This window comes from Triticum urartu, chromosome 3 (genome assembly GCF_003073215.2).
Source record: "Triticum urartu cultivar G1812 chromosome 3, Tu2.1, whole genome shotgun sequence".
Taxonomy (NCBI): Eukaryota; Viridiplantae; Streptophyta; class Magnoliopsida; order Poales; family Poaceae; genus Triticum; species Triticum urartu.
In genome coordinates, this window is record NC_053024.1 from 35,891,718 (window position 1) to 35,912,393 (window position 20,676).

Below are 20,676 nucleotides of genomic sequence, written 5' to 3' on the forward strand. Positions count from 1 at the left end.
GTGCCGGTGCCAAGCCATGGCAAGATCGCCGCAACGCTACCGGACATGCCGGACATCCCTATGGCACAGGATCCGAACATGCATATGGCACAAGATCCGGACGACAACGGTACATTTACCAACGTCGATAAGTACATTGCCGAACATGGGTACGGTGACGAATTCTTCGGGCCTCCTTCTCAAGAACCCAACCCTGAAAAAGACGACCGCGATCTAGCTGGTACCGCGGAGAAACCCAATTGCAACAGGCGTCATGTGGCGTTCAGTTCTCAGGAGACGCCTCCAGCTGTCGCCTTCACCGAGTCTCAGATAGCCGAGGTGCGAAATATTATCAGCCCCAACACACTCAAGAAGGCGGTCTGTGAGCAGAACTCGATCCCATTACAGCAGAAGAAGAAGGGACGGAATAGAAAGAGTAACAAGGGTGCGAGCCAGCCGGCACCGAGTACGATCCGTGCTCAGGACGGTCCACCTTCACCTAAGGATATCTTGAGGAGGGTGCATGTGGCGGGTAGGTCGATGCTACCGACTAATCTGCTCAATGCTGCAACCGGTGCTATGCGGAGTCTGCATGACAGTATTCTTTCTTTGGAGAAGCGGCGTATCTCCAAGAATGATGTGGCATACCCGGTTTTCGTGGCCAAGGTGCCAGAGGGCAAGGGCTTTGTGGATAACGCCATCGGGGGTACGATCATCCTGTGGTTTGATGACATCTTCGCTATGTTTAACCTTCATCCGCTGCACTACACCTTCGTTCGGCTATTTTCGCTGAGTATGGAGATGCAGATCATTAGAGACAAGACCCCGGACATCGTGATAGCCGACCCCTTCTACATGCGTGCTAAGATCTTGGGCAATGCTGGGGACTGGCAAGTCGCGAGTTCATACCTCGAAGGCGTCATTTTGGCAAACCCAGATAAGGATAACTTCCTCGTGTCTTACTTTCCCGAGTAAGTCATCCCCTCACCGCCCCGTAACATATGATTTCTTAGATTTCGATCGTTCTTTTTTTTCTAACATTCCGTGTTTTGTGCAGTGACACACATTGCACACTCATCCTCTTAAGCCCGAAATATTCCATGGCCACGTATTTTGACTCGGACCGTCAGTCGAAGAAATACTACACAAATATCAAGAAAGTTCTTGATGATGATGTTCTCCCCGGCTACGCCAGATCTGGAGGCACCTTCACCAGGCCAATTCGTACGTACGACAAGCACGTGTTCACCCATAATACGACGTTCCCCTACGTCAAGCAGCCGCCTGGTGGTCAGAAGGATGCCTACTACGCCCTCCATCACATGCGGGCGATCGTACGGGACCATAATCACCTTCTGCTACCAAATAATCTCAAAGATTGGGCCGCAAGCTTTTCGGCAATCCAGGACGTCGACATTAGACAAGAATTCTTTCGCATCCAGTCGGAGTTTGCGGAAATCATCCATCAAGATGTCCTTCGTACCTCGGGGCAGTTCTACCTCAGATATGAACCGTCCAACAGTGATATAGACACAACGCTACAAATGCAGGCTGACAACTCCCGCGATTTCATGACCATCACGAGAGACGGCAGCTTCATCCACCCTCCGGTCCCTGAGCCGAGTCGAATATAGTGATGCTATGTGTAGTTCTGAAATATCGATTAGCTATGTTGTAATTAAACTTTAATGAACTTGTATGTCTCTTTGGTTTGGACAGTCGTTCAACTTAGATGTGATCGATGCTATTTATTAGTAGGACCATGAATCGTGCTATTAATGTCTTGCTTTTCTCTTTCGATCCTTTTGTTGCATACTTATATATTGCTTATGTATTGTCTGTGAATTGCTACTAACGCTTTGTTTGGCTAGTGCATAGAGATGTCGTCGTATGTCGTGTACAAGGGTAAGGTTCCCGGAGTCTACGACGACTGGGAGGAGTGTCGGAGACAGGTTCACCGTTTCAGCGGTAACAGTTACAAATGGTACACCACTAGGGCGGAGGCGGAATCTAGATACACGCGCTATCTAGCGGGAGAGAGCAGGGAGCGGAGGAGGAACCGGATGAAGACCAGTTTCATCGCGATGATGCTCATCGTGATGACCGCAGCTCTCTTCTATGTGATGGTAGTTTAGATGATCGATATCAACTTGTAATGTGAAGACAAACTCGCTACTCGCGGTCTCGAGACATGTAATGTTCTATCTTTGTTCGGTCTTTTGAATTCGGAGACTAATACGATGAATTGTATTCAGAGACTAATCTTCTATTGTATTCGATGAATCTGCTGTTGCTGTGTGGTGCTGTCTATATTCTGTCTAGTAATATATTTTGTAACCTGTGCAAATATCAGAAAAGAAAAAAAATCCCTAATATTCATACTAGTGGCGCACCACTCAGCACTTTAGTGGCGCACTGCAAAAAGCAAACTAGTGACGCATCATCAACTAGTGCGCCATTAGTAAGCCAGAGCACATGGGTAAATATTGCCCCCTGCCATTAGTAAAAAATTCTAATGGCGTGATGCTAGTGGCGCACCTGTAGTGCGCCATTAGTAGCCAAAACAGGTGAGCCACTAGCAGGCCTTTTCCTAATAGTGTAATTTGAATACAAGAATGCACATGGTTTCAACTTATTACAGAGACCAACTTGCAAGTCAAATTTGCCATGCCCTATAATTTCTATGAAAATGTTCATCTACTATACACTAGAAACCACTATTAAGATATTGGACGTGTCTAGCAGGCAAACGTGTGCCCGTTAGTGCCCCCTGGCAGCCTCCCATATTAGGTATGTTTTGGTCCCCCCTCAGTCCAGATTTGGAAAGGAAAGGGTTCACCGTCTCCCAGGTCCCTCCGTCCACCCAGCTTCTCTCCCTCCCTTCACGCGCTTCACCAAAAGCAGTGCCCCCTCCCTCCTTTCTTCTTCTCTCCCAAGCTCTCCCCATGCCCTTCTTCTTCTCCCTCTTCTTTCTTCTTCCACCCCATCGTCTTGTGTGTCCCCCGGACCACCCATCGAAGAGAAAAAAGCACCTGGCCCTCATCCCCCAATTGCGTGCACGCCGCAGCTCCCATGTGTTTTCTCTCGGCTCCCCTTGCACCCAACGCCCTCTTGTCTCTCTCCTCCATGGTTTATGCCCTTCTTCTCCCCCACACAAAACCATTCCCACAGTCAGAAGGACTTCCTGCGATTGTTACCCCGTTACATGTACTAAAATACTGAAAAAAGGTATCCACCCATTTGCAAATGAAGGAAGAGACATGAGGTGATTTTCTCACTTCTTCTCCCCTTTGTTCTCCCTCATTTTTCTCCCTGGTCCCTGGGCAACTAGTATCTTTTTTTTGCACTACACCTGTTGCAGAGAAGAAAATAACCAAAAAAAGGAAGTGAGTAACTACAATGCATATTTTAAGCAAAACATGTATTGACAACAAGCAACTCTCGGCAAGGGATGAAAAAACAGAATGCCTGCTCACGTTTCTCTTTTGTTTCCAAGTACTGGTTGTTGTGTGTTTAGGCTTGCTTTTGGACTAGTAAAAAAGTGTGTTGGAAAACAGAAAGGAGCGGCAACTTTTATGGTTGTTTTAAGCAAACAAAGTGGTAAAAACAAGCAACTCGCATGTGTGCTCTTGTGTTGAGGGTGAAAAAATATGGGGTAAACACATCTCTGAATTTTAATTTGCTTTGTGCACAGCTATTTTTAAGCAAAGTCCAGTTCAATGATTTAGCAACTCTAGAAAGCAGAAGCAAGTTCTAGGGGTGTTTTGAGCAAAAACAGTGTTAAGAGCAAACAAACTCATGTGTGGTCATGTGTTAAGGGTGATAAAAGAGGGCTAGAAGCAACTATGAATTTTAATTTGGTTTGTACATTGCTGTGGTGATAGAATTTAGTTTTTTTTAAAGCACCAACATCTAGGTGGGTTGTTTTCAAAGCAATTCCAATGCTGGCATTAATCAACTATGAGCATATAATCGGTAAAATCACACACGATTGGTTCCTCTCTAGATAGTAAAGCAAGTAATCTACTAGTGCATGGTATGGAGATTACCTGGAGAGTAGCTTCTCTAGGCCTTCTATGGCTTTGATATTTTTGTATGTGGGTCTTGCAAAAATTGAATGAAACAAAAAAAACTAATGTTTCTTCGTAGCTTTTCTCCTCTAAAGAAAGCTACAATGGTGTTCGGTTCCCCAAGAAACCATGGTGAAGCAAAAAAATAGTCATAGACAAACATAGTAAGGGAAAAATTGTAAGGACTAGGTAAAAAATAATCATAAAAACACACAGTAGTAGTTTTGTTACTGCTGGAAGAATAAGACAAAAGAAAAAGCAAAAACAGTTATATGAATTTGCTGATACTGCTACTTTTAGTTTCTGGAATAGAACACATATTTCTATCTTAAAAATCTTATTTTTGGTGAATTTTTACATCCCAAGACACTTGAAAAACACATCTGTCCCAACAAAAGGCATGCCTTCTTCCATCGTTCCTTCAACACGTAAAAGTGGCCTGCTAGAAAAAAAATAGTAAAAAAATATATTAGTTGCCTGTGTTCATTATGTTAGTTGCTTAATTCATTCAATTAACTTGCTTTTACCCACCTATTGGGGGTAAAAATGTAAAAAAACATGATGTTGTTATATCAGTTGCCTGTGTTCCCTATGTTAGTTGCTTGACTCATTCAATAACTTGCTTGGAAAAGGGGGGAAATTGTTTGATCATTTTGGGTAGTTTGAAAAAAGACTGTGAGAAGAGAGATGCAAAGTTTGCATCATTTTGAGGCAAATACAAGGCTATGGTTAGGCAGTTTACAAAAATTCCTTGGGCAACTCGCACCGTGTGTAGCAATTGTCTGTATTTAGTTTGCATCATTTTGAGGCAACTACAAAGACAATAGTTAGGCAGTTAACAAACATTCTTTCAGCAACTCACATGAAAGAGCATTTGTAGCAACTATATGTAATAACTTTGCAGGAAAGGGCAAGTTTGCGTCATTTTGAGGCAACTACAAACGCAATAGTTAGGCAGTTAACAAACATTCCTTCAGCAAAGCACACGAAAGAGCATGTGTAGCAACTATATGTAATAACTTTGCAGGAAAGGGAAAGTTTGCATCATTTTTGAGGCAACTACAAACGCAATAGTTAGGCAGTTAACAAACATTCCTTTAGCAACTCACACGAAAGAGCATGTGTGGCAACTATATGTAATAACTTTGCACGAAAGGGCAAGTTTGCATCATTTTGAGGCAACTACAAACGCAATAGTTAGGCACTTTACAAAAATCCTTGAGCAACTCACACTAGCGGAATAAGTTAGGCAAGTTTTGGCACTTAGCCCCCCCCCCCCCCCCCCCCCCCCCCATCATGTCCTCTCAGTTTCTCATAGGTTTCTCAAATTATAAAAAATATCGTTGAGCAAGTCTTGGGCAAAACATAGAACCCAACACCCCCGGCAGTGGATCTCTAGGCAACTCGTGCCAGCATCTCTAGTGACTAACTATTATGCGTTGGGCAAGTTTTGGGCCAAAAAAAACTAGCCCTCTTGGGAGCGGATCTCTGGCAACTCGCGACAACTTCTCTAGTAGCTAACCATCATGTGTTCGGCAAGTTTTGGGCAGAAATAGAACCCAACATTCCCGAGAGCAACTCTTGGGCAACCCGCGCCAACATCTCTAACAACTAACCATCATGTGTTGAGCAAGTTTTGGCTAAAAAGTATACCCAACACTCTCAGGGGCGGATCTTGGGCAACTTGCGCCAACATCTCTAGCAACTAACTATCATGCGTTGGGCAAATTTTAGAAACTTCCGGCCCAAAATCGCTGACGATTCCATCCCCCGCATCCCGAGGCCGCAAACCACCCCTGCGCTCAAATCATCGATTTTCCCAAAAAAAACAGACCACACACACCCTCTTCAACTCGTAGACATTTTCAAAAAAAAAAGACTGGTTGTCATTTAACCAACTTCGCCTTTATACTGCAGAAAAACTAACTGGTGGGGAGCTTTTTATCCCAAGCAACATGTCTCTTTGTCACAGGCAACAAGTGGTCGTCGTTTAGGCAACTTACATCTTATACCAGACAACTAATGATTCTTATTAGGCAACTTTGCCTTTGACTGCAATAGCGAACGCGAGGAGGTGGCATTGAGATTTTAAATAAACACATATTATTGATCACAAAAAATCTCTGATATAACACAGAAACAAACGATGGTGAAAATAGTTCAGTTCTTCAAGAAGAGATGTCATTTACCTCTTGAAGACAAATGAACATGGTGTCGCTATGCTAGCTTCCACTTTTGGTTCCTTCGACATCCCTCTTGCAGCGGTGAACAGGTCCCCTTGCCTCTCCCACTGGCCACAACTTGTTTGTGCATCCCTCATCGCCGCACCCTGTAAATTGGCCAACACTGGAAAATTTGAAAGGGATTTAAAACGACATCTTCCCATCTCTCGCAAATCATGCCTGCTATAGAAAAGCTTGTAGTATGTTCAGGCAACTACCTGGTAAACAGGAATATTGGGTGAAGAACATTACTAACAACGATAGTCTATAAGCAGAGTGGCTGAACTACAGGATAACAGGAAGCTGTAAACAAACATAAAGAACACAATGGTAAATCAATTGAAGCAGCTAGCACTGAAAGTAAAGGACACAAAAATCTTACATAATATTAGGAGTACTAGTGAAAATCCGTTGCTTCTTCATCGGCGGATTGCATGATGTGCAACCTCGGCCTGAACTTTCCTTTCCTGCTACATCAGCCGGCCGGCAGCCAACATCCATCCAATTCAGTTCAGTTGACACGGGCTGAGCAATCTTTTTGTCTGAAGATTCGTTGACACGGGCTGAGCAATCACCCTACAATGGAGGCCCCAACAATTGTCGATGTAGAGCAACTGCAGTCCAGTTCAATTGTAGAATCAATCACAAGCCAGTATTTCCCTGAAATTTGCCTAAGTGGTGGATACAATTTGCCCGCTTGCACTGAAAATTTTGTCTGAAGAAATGGAGAGCAGATTCAGTCCCTCCCCTCCCCTCCCAACGGAGCAACGAAAAGCATATGTGTATGCAGCAAAACGCATGAATATGGCATCATGATGAGCATTCTTTTTTGAATAATCGCTAAGTTTAGTCATTAATTAGATCCGCTATGTACCTCATGTCGTCCAACACGACGCCATGCTCCGGCACTTCAAATGGAGCGGCCAAGGCGTCTGGGAGCGGTGGTGCTCGGACGAGCTGCACGTCCGCGACGTTGTCGGCCTTCCTGCAGACGGCATCGTTGTCTCTATGGCCGTCAACGACGCGCCCCTCGCCCGCTACATCTACTTGGACGTGGACGCCCCTGACGAGATGAGGTCTGTCGGGCGCGCCCACTTGTATTGCCGCGGGTGCTGGAGTGGCAACGTGTGCGTCACCGATGGGGATGGCGACCGGTGCTTGTAGATTTGGCGCCGAGAGCCTGTCGATCCGGTGCCTGGACATGGCCTGCTCCGCCGCCATGGTCCTCGACGACCCCACCCAATCACGGCGGCGGTTGAAAGATCGTGGATGTCGTCTAGAGGGGGGTGAATAGGCGTTTTAAAATAATTACGATTTAGACTTGAACAAATACGGAATAAACCTAGCGGTTAATTTGTCAAGCACAAAACCTAAAACAACTAGGCTCATCTATGTGCACCAATAACTTATGCTAAGCGAGATAAGCAACTATGTGATAGCAAGATATATGACAAGAAATAATATGGATATCACAAAGTAAAGTGCATAAGTAAAGAGCTCGGGTAAGAGATAACCGAGGAACGCGGAGACGACGATGTGTCCCGAAGTTCACACCCTTGCGGATGCTAATCTCCGTTTGGAGCGGTGTGGAGGCACAATACTCTCCAAGAAGCCACTAGGGCCACCGTAATCTCCTCACGCCCTCGCACAATGCAAGATGCCGTGATTCCACTAAGGGACCCTTGAGGGCGGTCACCGAATCCGTACAAATGGCAACCCTTGGGGGTGGTCACCGAACCCGTACACTTTGGTAACCCTTGGGGGCGGTCACCGATACTCGTCAAATTGCTCGGGGCGATCTCCACAACCTAATTGGAGACCCCGACGCTTGCCCGGAGTTTTACACCACAATGATTGAGCTCCGAACAACACCAACCATCTAGGGCGCCAAGGCACCCAAGAGGAACAAGCTCTAGTGTGCCCAAACACCCAAGAGTAATAAGCTTCTCAAACTTCACTTTCACGTATCACCATGGAGAACTCAAACCGATGCACCAAATGCAATGGCAAGGGCACACGGAGTGCCCAGGTCCTTCTCTCTCAAATCCCACCGGAGCAACTAATGCTAGGGAGGAAAATGAGAGGAAGAACAAGAAGGAGAACACCAAGAACTCCAAGATCTAGATCCAAGGGGTTCCCCTCACATAGAGGAGAAAGTGATTGGTGGAAATGTGGATCTAGATCTCCTTTCTCTTTTCCCTCAAAAACTAGCAAGAATCCATGGAGGGATTGAGAGTTAGCAAGTTCAAAGGTCAACAATGAGGACAAAAACGAGCTCAAGAGATAGAGAATCATTGGGGAAGAAGACCCCCTTAAATAGGTCCCCACGAATCTGCCCGTTATGTACAGAATAACATAGGAGCGGTACAACCTCTATGAGCACCGGTACAACCGGTAACAGGCAATAAGTGGTACAACCGGCCCACAACTGCCCAACAATCGCACCACAACAGAGACCAGTCCGGTGATAGAGCGGTACATGACCGGTACAACCTCCGAACCAATTCTGGAGCGGTACAACCGCTCCAAACACCAGTTGTACCGGTCAAGTGGTACAACCTCTCCATGGGGCGGTACAACCTCTCTGTGTAAAACAGGCAATATCAAAACAGTCACAACTTTCGCATACGAGCTCCCTAAAAAAAACTTAAAACAATAATTTCCCTAAAAAAAACTTAAAATAATAATGTCTATGAGTTGCCCGTGGTGCTCAATTTTTTCCTCCTTTTTTACCCAGGAGCTTCTTATCGAAGTGTTCGGCATGCAAAAGTATGAATGCTTGTATGCAAATAGTAGCATGAACACCGTATAACTGAATGCATAAATAGGTTCAAAAGAATGTCATTGATCATATTTAGAATCTTACTACTAGCAGCTAGCTAGCAAGTTGGATAATAAAACATTGAAATTAGGCAAACCGTATCTTCCAGAAAGAACAAATATATCGACCGTAGCCTGAGAAGATTTGTGAAAAAAAGGGAATTCTGCTTCAAGAAAAATCAGCGCAAAATGAAATTGGCTAGCTGGCCTGTTGACTCTTCATTCCCAGATGCAAATTAAACAAGTGAAGCGAGCACCAAAAGTCTATGTCAGCATATATATAGGAGCATGCAATGATCGGCACAGCAACAAAACATACGTACATAAACAGTAAGATAGTGATGTACCGATCAAGATATCAGTTTTACTGCAGTAACATAACAAGCTAGTCGATGAAAAGCACAAGACTACTTTCAGTATCTATACGAGTAGGCAAGTACTTAGGCATTGCTCTTTTTTTTTGCTCATAGCTAAATTGAGCATATTTTAGCCAGCACGGTGGGTTAATTAAGCGGCACGAACGTTCATACTAGCTCCCGGTTGCAAAAAGCACACCTCGATCGATCACTGCCTCATATATTAGGATGGATACATTCATACTAGCTCTTGTCGGGCAGGGTTCCAGATTCGTTCCGCCGGCGACCAGGCACGAACGTGCACTTCAGGCGGCAGGCGCGCAGTCATAGTCGTCATCGTCGTCGTCGCCGTCCGACTCGGCCTTCCTGTGCCGCCCGCCGCACCAGGCGTCACACGGCGCGGCGGCGTAAACGGCATAGGCAGCAATGCCGCCGTCTTGGACGACGATGTGGCTCATGATCTTCGACGCCGGCGCCATGAGGAGCTAGCTAGCTTGATTATGCAGCCGAATCACAAGCTTGAGGTCTAAGCGCAAGCTAACTAGCTGGTACTGGCAGTGGTGTTGGTGATGCTAATGCTAGCTGTGTTGGTGTCTGATATCTGCAGAGTATAGCCGCGTGCGGTGTGGGTTTTATAGGACGAAAGGATGTGTGGGGAAATGTGGCGGCATGCGGCCGCGAGCGCTGGGAGCGTGCGTCGGACATGCCGCGCGTGCATGGCCATGGCGTGGCACGGGCACGGCGCCGCACACTCAGCAGCCGGGGAGCCTCGCCGACACCGCCATGCCGCTGACAGGTGAGTGCCCGGGACCGGCGCGGTCTACATGCCAGTGGCTGCGGCAGCTCTGGTGCCGGGTGGCCCTGACCGCCGACGTGGAGGAAGGAATCGCGAGGACGATGGCGGGCCACGCCGGCAGCGAGCTAACGGGAGGTGGAAAAGGCTAGCTAGCTAGAACCGTCGACGCAGATCACTTGGAGCCTTTAGCAACGGCATCTCGATCGGGTGGTATTTCGCACTTTATTGCAGCTCGGTGCGGACATATATTCTGTCGCCTGCATGCGCGTGCGTTTGCGTCTGCTTCTTCCCTCCGGCGATCAATGTTAATCCCAATCGCCACACGAGCGGTACGTACTATGAACAAAGACGATTAGGTAGATTGATTGATGATCATGGTCTATCCGTCGTTGCCGAATACGGCAGTGCCGCACGTAGTGCTGATTATTAATGGAGAATCGGCAATGTGGTCTAGTGCCGGAAGATTGCCCATGAGTAAGAGTAAGAGAATCTACTGCCGGCCTCCTTAAATCCTCCTCAAACATCCGCCGACATGTCTGATCGGTAATCAAACATGAGAGAATAAGAGAGAAGGAAAAAAAATGACCAAGCCGAACCCCTCATTTTTCGATACAGGATGAATTTTATTGGCACAAAATGGAGTATCTAGAGAATACATAACATAATGAGCAAACATCCGACTTCTGCATAGTTAAGACGCACACAGTCAACATGAACATACGCACACAAAAATATGTTAGCAAATAAAAATGCCATACAAGACTAAAGTTATGCTTAGATCAGATCCGTGATCATCACCCCTCATACCATCCCTATACACCTGGACTGTCCGTGAACTCTCATATTAAGACCAAATGTAGGGAGGATATGAGGGCTTGCGGACGTGCCCGGTCAGTCTGCCATGTAGGACGCGGCCCATCCTAGACCACCTTTTATCTTTTTGTATTCTTTCTTTTCTTTCTCTCCCTTCATCTTTATCAATCACATGCAAATGTCCAGACATATAAAGGAGCAAATGAGGAGTATGACTGCATTGACGAACAAACAAAGCTTAAAATGGAGACGCCCGGACACTGATGGGGCACGTCTGCGGACATTTAGGGGACTGGGTTTGCTAAGTTCGACTGTAGATACTCTAAACTCGACAAACATGAAAAGCTTGGCAATGAGTATCGTTTGCCCGGTGCAGCGTAAATACTACTCGGCAAAGACCTGACCATGGGGCCCCATACAGTCCAAGTGATGGCTCTGTGATGAGGGGCCCGATGCAGAATGCCTTTGGCAGTGTACCAAGACGTGCAATGATCTAGCATAAGATGTAAACAATGACGATGGTAGATTTACCACCAATATCATGCTAGCTCTATATGATCATGCAAAGTAAAATGATAATGAAACCCAAGTCGTGTAATGTAAAGTAACAATGAAATCTGCATTGTAATATATCATGGAATGACTATGTAAATGCCATGATAGTAGGTATGGTGATTGTTCTGAGGAATATAGTCAGTTTATGTGTAGGAGAACAAGAGGAAGTCATTATTACTTACCCCCGCAGGAGTCATTGGGATTCCCCAAAGAGGAAGGGTGAAGCAGGACGATACCAACTATTTCTCCCAGTTAGAGAACCAAGGTTATCAATCAAGTATCCTAAATCAACAATGTGAGCAACACGTGGGCACACACACACACACACACGTACCCAACACAGCAGGAGGGTTGACAATTCTCTTGTCTTGCTAGTTAGAAGATTAAACCCAAATGATAGAGTTAGATAGTAGCAAAGTAACATAAGAAATAAAAGAGCAATTGTTATAGAAGAATCAAGTAATGGAGAATAGACCTAGGGGGCATAGGTTCACTAGTGATATCTCTCTCGAAAACAAGCAAATGACATGGTAAACAAATTACAATTGAGAAATTGACCAGATTGCAATATTCATGACTATGATCATTCATGTCAATCTCATATAGGCATTCATCTGATAAGTAGACTATTAATCCAACTACATATGCTATTAATACTCCACCCCAAAATCGCTATCTAGCATGCATCTGAAGTTTTATGTTTGCAAGAAACAGAGTATCGCAATAAGTAAGATGACATGATGTAGACAAAAAGAAGTCAATAAATATAACAAAACCCATTTTTTTATCCTTAGTGGCAATGTACAATGCGTGTCTTAGCCCTTACCATCACTAGGTTAGATCACCGTAAAATTGAACCCACTACAAAGCACCATTTCATCTGAAGAAAAACCCATCAAACTTGGCCAAGAAAATAGATAGATCGGAGAGCATGCAAAGCTAATTAACAATAAAAAAACCTTAAAAGATTCAATTGATTTCAATAAACAATATGATCATAAAGTGACAATTCATCACATCTCAACAAACACACCACCAATTACGTCGAATTGATCCTGATCATGTGAGAAGGCTCACGGTAACATATGGTACTGAAGATTCCAAAAAGAGAGAGAACCATCTACCTACTACTATGGACCCTAAGGTCCTAATGGAACTACTCACACATCATCATTTATGAAGCAAGGGTGATGAAGATGGCTCTGGCAATGGCTTCCCCCCCACGGCAGAGCTCCGGAACAGGCCTCCAGATTGAATGCTCATGAAACAAGAGATTGCGACAGCGATAAAATTCTTCTGAAAATATGGCCAGGGTTTATGTATTTATAAGGATTTATAGCGGTGAAATCAAGGAAAGGGGGTGCAGAGGGGCCCCACACGGCCTAGGGGCGCCCCCAGGGCCCAAGGGGTGGGCATGTGGGCCCCTAAAGCTCCTCTCAATCTCTCCCTAAGCTTCTAATTAATGTCCCTTGTTGCCCAAAAAATCGTATTAAATTGGCAAGTCATTTTAACCTCCGCACTGTGAACTACTCCCTCCGTCCTTCAAAGAGTGTACTTCCAACTTTGTTGGAGGGTCAAACCATTTCAAATTTGATCGAGTTTGTGCAAAAATATATCAATATTTATAAAACCAAATAGGTGTACGATGAAAATATATTGCATTATGAATCTAATGCTACTAATTTGATGGTATAAACGTTAGTGTATTATTGTATAAATACGGTCAAACATAAAAAAGTTTGACTTTCTGATAAAGTTGGAAGTACACTCTTTCATGAACGGAGGGAGTAAATTAATAGGTTAGATCCGCCGCGACCGCTTGCGGTACCGCCAACGTTAGGCAGAACTAAAAGTCGTGTACATGGAGATGGATGAGGCGGCGGATGAGGTGTTCGGCAAGAACGACGATAAAGAGGACATCGCCAGCTCTGCCACGCTCGTGGCCCGCCGACACATCCGCGGGTGCCGTCGACATCAAGGAAGAGTAGTGCATGGTAGGTCGCCACTGCTCGGGTCCCAGGAAGGCCATCACTCCTTCCCTCCCGTTGAAGCTAAGCTTGGCGGGCTGGTCATCGTCGGCCGATGAGCCGCTTAAGCTGCGGAAGCAGAGTTGGAGAGTGCTGAGGCGAAACTAGTAGTGAAGGAGAAGGCGAGAGCCGGAGCTTCAGTTCTCGGGGATCACGACAGGACATGGGGAACGGGTGCCGACGATCATCTAGATTAGATTTAGAGTAGGATTTAATTAAAATTGTCTAAAATATGTAATGCGCTTCATCCGGTTTTATATGAAAAATCAGCAGGTCCGTATGAATACCGTCCGTTTAGTTGAAATCCGAATTGAAATGTATGCGGATAGCGTTGGATGGCCGGTTCCAAAATCCATCGCGGATGGATGCGGGAGAGAATTCCGAATTGAAATGTATATGGATAGCGTTGGATGGCCGGTTCCAACATCCATCGCGGACGGATGCGGGAGAAAATTTACGGGTCAGCGTTAGAGATGCCCTAACATGGATAACTCTTTAGTGTTTTTTTTAGTTGCCCTCATGTTACGTTCACATTTTTTGTAGGCATGTTATGATTCAGCCTCTTTTAGGCATGTTATGATTTACATGTCCGTCATACAGATCCACGTGACGGGGCTGTACCGTCTGGACCGCTAGCGGTGCAGAATGTCAAAGGTCTACCACGAAAGGAGACGAACGAACTTGGGCTACATTAGTCCACGCCAAGACTGAGAGCGGCGGAACGGACGGAAGACAGGAGGAGACGAAGGAACTTGACTCGGCTATCGCCGCCGCCCGCCCTTACACCTTCCCGAGAGCCTCCGCCGTCGCCCCTTCCTCCTCTTCACGGCCCCGCAGAGAAAGACCACAAGAGGGGCGATAGAGGGGGTGTATCTTCTTGCATCACTGTTATCAATCAATGGTGGTAAGCTCTCCTCTCATCCTCCCCCAGCCGATTTTTCTTCTTCTTTTGAATGCATCTCTGCCGATATTTAGGGCCCCCTTACTTTTGGATCTAAAAAATAGGGCCTCCTTGGGTTTAGATTAGTAAAACATTAATTTTGGATTCCTAGGATCATACGAATTCTGAACAGGATCTGGTCCAACGGGGCAGGTTACGAAATTTAAGAAATCCAAGGAGAGTGTCAAAGGGCACGGTCTCTTCAAGTTGTGCTGTTGTGGCAGGTGTGCTGAACAACATGCAGATCTTGGGCTGCTAGCGCTAGTCGCAGGGTGCCGTTGGAGTGCGTACGCTTGCTGCACCATTCTGTGAATCATGGAGTGTGGTTGAAATTCAAGTGTTTATATATATGTACTGATGGGATCATAATATTTTGGGCATTGGCTTATGTGTTGTTGTGACGGTGACAGAGGAGGTTGGTAGTTTATCCAGTAAAAACAATCTTGTTTTTTCCTCCTCTTCAGTGCATTCTAGACACTAGAATGGAATGCGACTGTGTTGTTTTTCGCGCTAGAGATTTTGATTGTGATGTGTCTCGTGCTTGTTTCTGGGCTTATGACGATGCAACAAAATCTGTTCGACCCTCATGTCTTCCTCTTCTTTATACTGGCTATGTTGGGTGCTTTTATTTCAGTATTGATCTAGGCATGCTTAATTCATGTCACAGGACTGGGTTAGCGATAGCGATGACAGTGATACGTTCGATTGGGAAAGTGATGGACTGGCTGAGCCCTTGTCGGCTTTGGCCTTGAATAACCTTGATGCTTCTGGCCCATCCATGCTGGTAATTCGAGTAATAACTCATAGAAAAATGTGTCTTTCAACTTATTATCTTTAATTATTATGATTATAATGTGGTGTTTGTTTGTGCCAATGTACACAGGATGTTACTGGCTGGGCCAAGGGGAAAGCACCATCAGCTTCTTTAGTTGAGGAATTTGTCAGAATGGGTTATCCAAAGGAGATTGTTTTGATGGCCGTCGAGGCGAGCGGTAAAAGTTAATCTTTGTCCTGTGTACTGATAAACATGCGCCAATGTAATCTAAGAGCAATAGTGTGGAGTGCGTAGCGTGTGTGAGTGGTGTTGTATGGGTTCTTGTCCCATTTCTTCTTAATATAACGATACAAAGATCTATTGCGTGTTTGAAAAAATAAACCATTTGTCTTGTCTGTGTTTGCACCTTCTGATTCAACCGGTGCTTTATTAGGGTACAATGATGCAAATGACATACTCGAGCTACTTCTCACATTTAAGGTATCTTATACGTGCATGTCTATTACTTAGTTTATCCTATGATGCTCTTGCTGCATACTAGTAAGGACTGTGTTAATATTGGTCATGTGAAATGTAGGCACTAGTTAACTACCCATCCATGGAAAACAGCTTTACTTCTGGCTGCACCCCTCACGATGTTGAGGATGACGACGACAACGATCTTGATTTTGCAAAATGGGATGATGGCGGCGATGATGCTGGTGAGAGGGCAGCCAGTTCTAATGATTCTAGTGATGAGGCTGAGTCCTTGTTGGCTTCCGCCTTGAGTAACCTTGATGCTCTTGGCCCATCCATGCTGGTAATTTGAATAATAACTCATAGAAAAATGTGTCTTTCAACATATTTTCTTTTATTACTATGATCATAATGTGGTGTTTGTTTTTGCCCATGTACACAGGACGTTAATGGTTGGGCCAAGGAGAAAGCACCATCATCTTCTTCACTCGAGGAATATGTCGGAATGGGTTATCCAAAGGAGATGCTTTTGAAGGCTGTCAAGGCAATTGGTAAAACATAATCAATTTCATTTTTTTTTGTCTGTGTTTGTACCTTCTGATTCAACAGGTGGTTCGGTTTTTAGGGTACAGTCATGCAAATGAATTTCTCGACCTACTTCTCACATTTGAGGTATTTTATACATGCGCTTCTATTAGTTAGTTTATCCCATGATGCTCGTGCTGCATACTAGAAAAGACTATTGATATTGGTTGTTTGAAATATAGACGCTAGGTAATTACCCTTCCATGGGTAACTGCTTTACCCCTGGCTGCACCCCTCATGATGCTGCGGATGACGATGACAGTGATATTGATTTTGAAAACTTGAATGATGATGATGATGCTAATGATTCCACAAACTGGAATGGTGATGATGATGATGATGATGATATTGATTTCAAAAACTGGGATGATGATGACGATGGTGCTGGTGAGACGGAAGCCAATTCTAATGTTTCTGGTGACGAGGTAGCTGATTATGTATCTCCAGATTGGAAAATGAGTACTCTATGATTATATGTGTGATGATATGTGAAATCTTTGCCTTGTTGACCTGTTTAAGTATTAGTTGATTTGAGTGAAGCATCCAACATGATATATAGCTGGGACGTTATTTTCCATTTTTCTTTTCAGATATTCTAGTATCTGGCCAGTATAGTCCCATCATTCAAAACATCATGGTAGAGTTGATGTATCTCTAAAATAAAATACTACTTGTTTAGCAACTACACTAGCATGATCTTGGCCTTCTCTTTGCTTGAGTGAATTGTCTCTTGTTAAGAATTTATATTCGTATCTCTTATGATTCCTCTTCTGGGTGCCATTCACACCATGAGCACTCCTTCACATAATGTTTGATCTGCTCTTGTTTTCTCTTATGCTCTCAAACTCTCGTGGGTGTAGAATTGTATTGTGAGGTTTGAGCACATGATTTTCATTACATACAATTCTTCACATGCTAAAGTTTACCATGTAATAGTGTGATATTTAAGGGTATGGATTGAATACTTTCAAGACTACACTTATCGCAGAGTAGTCAAACGAACATGAAATGACTTTATTATTGTGCGTGCCTGTCTTCGGTCATAATGATTGTAAACTTAGTTTTATCTAGGCAGCACTCATTTTCTTTTCAGTGCTTATGCATTTGAATATTAGTTGCAAGACTTATGAAATATGTATCATGATGCAATGAGGAAATCATATGCTAGTTGAGGTAGTTGTGTGATTTGTAAGCTAATGTTCTCTTGCATTAATGTCATTCTTAAGCAACACTGGAGAATAAGAAGTTGAGTTCCTGAATTATCACATTAATTTGATTCTTGATCGGTTTCTCCTGTCTTGTTTCCTGGGTCGTCTGTGCTATCATTTTGTTATCAATAACACCCCCACCTACCATGTTTTCCTAGGCTCATAGACGCCACTTTGCAGTTTTCACTATCAACACACAACCATTAGTTGCCATTAAAAAGGTAGTGAGATGTCGCAAAGTAATTTCGGACCTGTATTTTTGTTGTGCTTTTCTGCAGGATTTCGCACAAGCGATGTTAGAAAAGGACGAGAATATCAAGGATTTCGCACAAGCAATGTTAGAAAAGGATGCGGGGTTTCCTGAAGTTAGGGCCAATATGGCTTTTACCAGAGGTGGTAATGCCTCTCTTTTGAAATTGTTGCATTCATTTAAAAGGCACCTTATGCTGTATTTTTTTGGTTATATTTCCTAGGTGCGGATGATGCTCTTTTTGCATTACTTGATTCCAAGAACTTTTCTACCCGTGAGGTACCTTGTTGTTTGATTTTATATCTGAAAAATGAATCTCTTACGCTCTTTTAAGATGCAAGGACACCAAAGTTCATTTATAATTTTGTAGGTTACGAACAAGATCTTCAATTCCTTAAAAAGGAGAAAGGAAGGAAGATTCATGGAAGAGAGCAAGAAAAAAAGGATGCGATGTGGAGGTGAAGCGCAAGGAAATTGGCTCCCCTTGAATGGTAGCGATGATGAACCAATTGTTCTTCCAAATCCAATGGTTGGCTTTAGCCTGCCTAATAGCATGGTACAGCCAGTTAAAAGAAGCCTCCCCGAACAAGCTATTGGTCCACCTTTCTTCTACTATGAAAATGTGGCCCAAACCCCTAAACGCACATGGGATACTATTAAAGGAGAATTGTATGGTGTAGAGCCAGAGTTTCTGGATTCCAAGTACATATGTGCAACTGCCAGGAAAAGAGGTTACATCCATAATCTCCCGATTGAGAATAGGTCATCTCTCTGCCTGGAGCCTCCAAAGACTATATTTGAGGCGTTTCCCCATTATAGGAAGTGGTGGCCTTCTTGGGACTCGAGAAAGCAGCTCAACTGCCTGACGACATGTGTGCCAAGTTCAAGGCTGACAGAACTAATTGAGTTTGTTCTTTCAGCAGCGGAGAATCCACCATCTCTTCGTGTTCAAAACTATGTTATGGCTTTGTGCAGACAATACAATCTCGTGTGGGTTGGTAAAAACAGGGTTGCTCATTTGGAGCCCCATGAGATGGAATACCTACTGGGTTTTCCAAGGAATCACACGAGGGGAGTCACCAGAACTCAGAGGTACAAATCTCTTGGCAACTCATTTCAAGTGGATACAGTTACTTACCACTTGTCTGTGTTGAGGGACATGTTTCCTGATGGTATAAACGTACTGTCCTTATTCACCGGTATTGGAGGAGGAGAGGTAGCGCTACATAGGCTTGGAATCCACATGAGGATAGTGGTTTCTGTAGAGATATCTAAAGTGAATAAGAGGATTTTGAGAAGTTGGTGGAATCAGACTCAGACAGGCGAGTTGATTCAGATTCCAGACGTGAGGACTCTAACTGATGATAAAATCAGGTCATTTATTGAAAGTATTGGCGGCTTTGACTTGGTGATTGGGGGCAGCCCATGCAACAATCTCGCTGGCAAAAATCGGTTCCACCGTGACGGTCTAGAGGGCGAGCACTCTTCTCTATTCTACCAGTACCCCAGAATCTTGAACACCGTCAAGTCAGAGATGGCGAGGATTAAGCACTTAGCTATATCTCATTGTTGCAAACCAGTCTAGGACATACTAGTAAGGACTCGCTAGATAGTAGAGTACATGTACACCGACAAGTTGAGAACTGTTTGAGAACTTGAGAGAATTGGCTCTGATTTTGTGATAGATGATTCGTACGGTGCGAGTCTGCATAGAACTGCCCATTCTTGTTTATTTTTTTCTCTGTTTCCAGGAATTCAGCATTTGCTTAGAAACACCTCCTCAGTTCTCTAATGCCCGGTCCGATTTCTTAACTTGCTTTTTCAATCATAGCAGGCAATGCTGGAAATGCTTTTCCTCTGCACTTGTATTCTGGATACTGATATCATACCCGGCAATGCCATGGTTTGTATTCTGGATATGTCAGACATGTTTTCCCTCTGCACTTGTATTCTGGAGGCAATGCCATAGTTTCTAAGAACACTTGGTTCAGTAGACAATTTATAGAATCTCCAAGAGATGATGAAAATATTTGTGATGGGTAGGAGAGAAATTTTTTTTCATCACCACAGCCGCTGTTGCCGCAACAGATAATACAAAAATGATGCCACAAATTAAAACGATCAGTTGAACAGTACTAGGATAAACCCGTACTACCATTGGAAAATCGATCTCTATCGAGTTCATTTGTGTCTGCCGAGCTCTACTCCACGGGAAGAAAAAGAAAACTACTTATCGATGGGAAAGATTACAATGCCAATCTTCAGAAACACCTCCTCGGACCCCTCATCTCCGGTATTCTGATACGTCTGCGGCACGGTCAAGACACACGGCAGTTTCTCCAGGACAACCTCGCCGGGCCTGCTGCTGCTCGTCACCATCTGCATGGCCACTGTCCTCGTGCTGCCTTCAACCACGCTTGACTGCCGCAGGACGCAGGCGCGCAGCCGGGCCTTGTACGGCGGCCACGGCGACGCGCCTGCTCTGACGCACACGAGCGACACGGCGGTGTCCCCGTGCTGCTTGCCCACGACGAGAGCGAACACGCGGGCGTCCTTCACGGCGAGGATCAGCCGGTGGCACGGCACGGCCGACGCCGGCACGCGGAGGGAGAGCACCTTGCCGTACCGGGCGCCGTACGCGGGCCAGGAGTGGAGGGAGGTGAGGTGGCGGAGGAGCGCGTGCGGCGGGCCAGCGAAGCCACAGCCGGGCATCGCGCACGAGCAGGGCGCCTGTGGGCACGCGTCGTTGTGGGCCGTGACCTCGCTGTAGGTGAAGAAGCCGTGGCAGCCGCGGTGGGGGCACTTGAACCTGGCGTACAAGATG

The 20,676-nt window shown here is 44.9% G+C and overlaps 1 protein-coding gene and 1 long non-coding RNA gene across 6 annotated transcripts; one reads left to right on the forward strand and one right to left on the reverse strand.

Annotated features, from left to right (window-relative positions):
* Positions 1-2,575: 2,575 nt before the first annotated feature.
* On the reverse strand, positions 2,576-7,807 carry LOC125542589. 5 transcript variants are annotated; one of them, XR_007297970.1, is made up of 6 exons: positions 7,146-7,807; positions 6,654-6,986; positions 6,490-6,574; positions 6,239-6,395; positions 4,029-4,488; positions 2,576-3,331 (listed from the first exon to the last, which is right to left on the reverse strand). It is a non-coding gene; the product is annotated as an uncharacterized LOC125542589 (long non-coding RNA). The 5 variants fall into 5 exon arrangements; XR_007297971.1 differs by lacking the exon at positions 6,490-6,574 and having other exon boundaries at positions 2,577-3,163; positions 3,258-3,331; positions 7,146-7,806; XR_007297967.1 differs by lacking the exon at positions 6,490-6,574 and having other exon boundaries at positions 2,577-3,331; positions 7,146-7,804.
* Positions 7,808-13,472: 5,665 nt separating this feature from the next.
* LOC125546572 (DNA (cytosine-5)-methyltransferase DRM2-like) lies at positions 13,473-19,437 on the forward strand. Its single transcript, XM_048710786.1, has 13 exons — positions 13,473-13,605; positions 14,712-14,802; positions 15,093-15,153; positions 15,246-15,362; positions 15,462-15,570; positions 15,787-15,833; positions 15,931-16,152; positions 16,252-16,360; positions 16,435-16,481; positions 16,577-16,819; positions 17,881-17,998; positions 18,076-18,131; positions 18,223-19,437. The coding sequence occupies exons 1-13, from the start codon at positions 13,473-13,475 to the stop codon at positions 19,435-19,437; spliced, it is 2,568 nt and encodes an 855-aa protein (XP_048566743.1).
* Positions 19,438-20,676: the final 1,239 nt, after the last annotated feature.

Bases quoted from the DNA above. Each gene is read 5' to 3' on its own strand.
- LOC125546572 (XM_048710786.1), top strand. From the start codon at position 13,473: ATGGAGATGGATGAGGCGGCGGATGAGGTGTTCGGCAAGAACGACGAT. The intron at 15,571-15,786 runs GTAAAAGTTAAT...GTGCTTTATTAG, and splicing joins GATGGCCGTCGAGGCGAGCG to GGTACAATGATGCAAATGAC. The intron at 15,834-15,930 runs GTATCTTATACG...TGTGAAATGTAG, and splicing joins AGCTACTTCTCACATTTAAG to GCACTAGTTAACTACCCATC.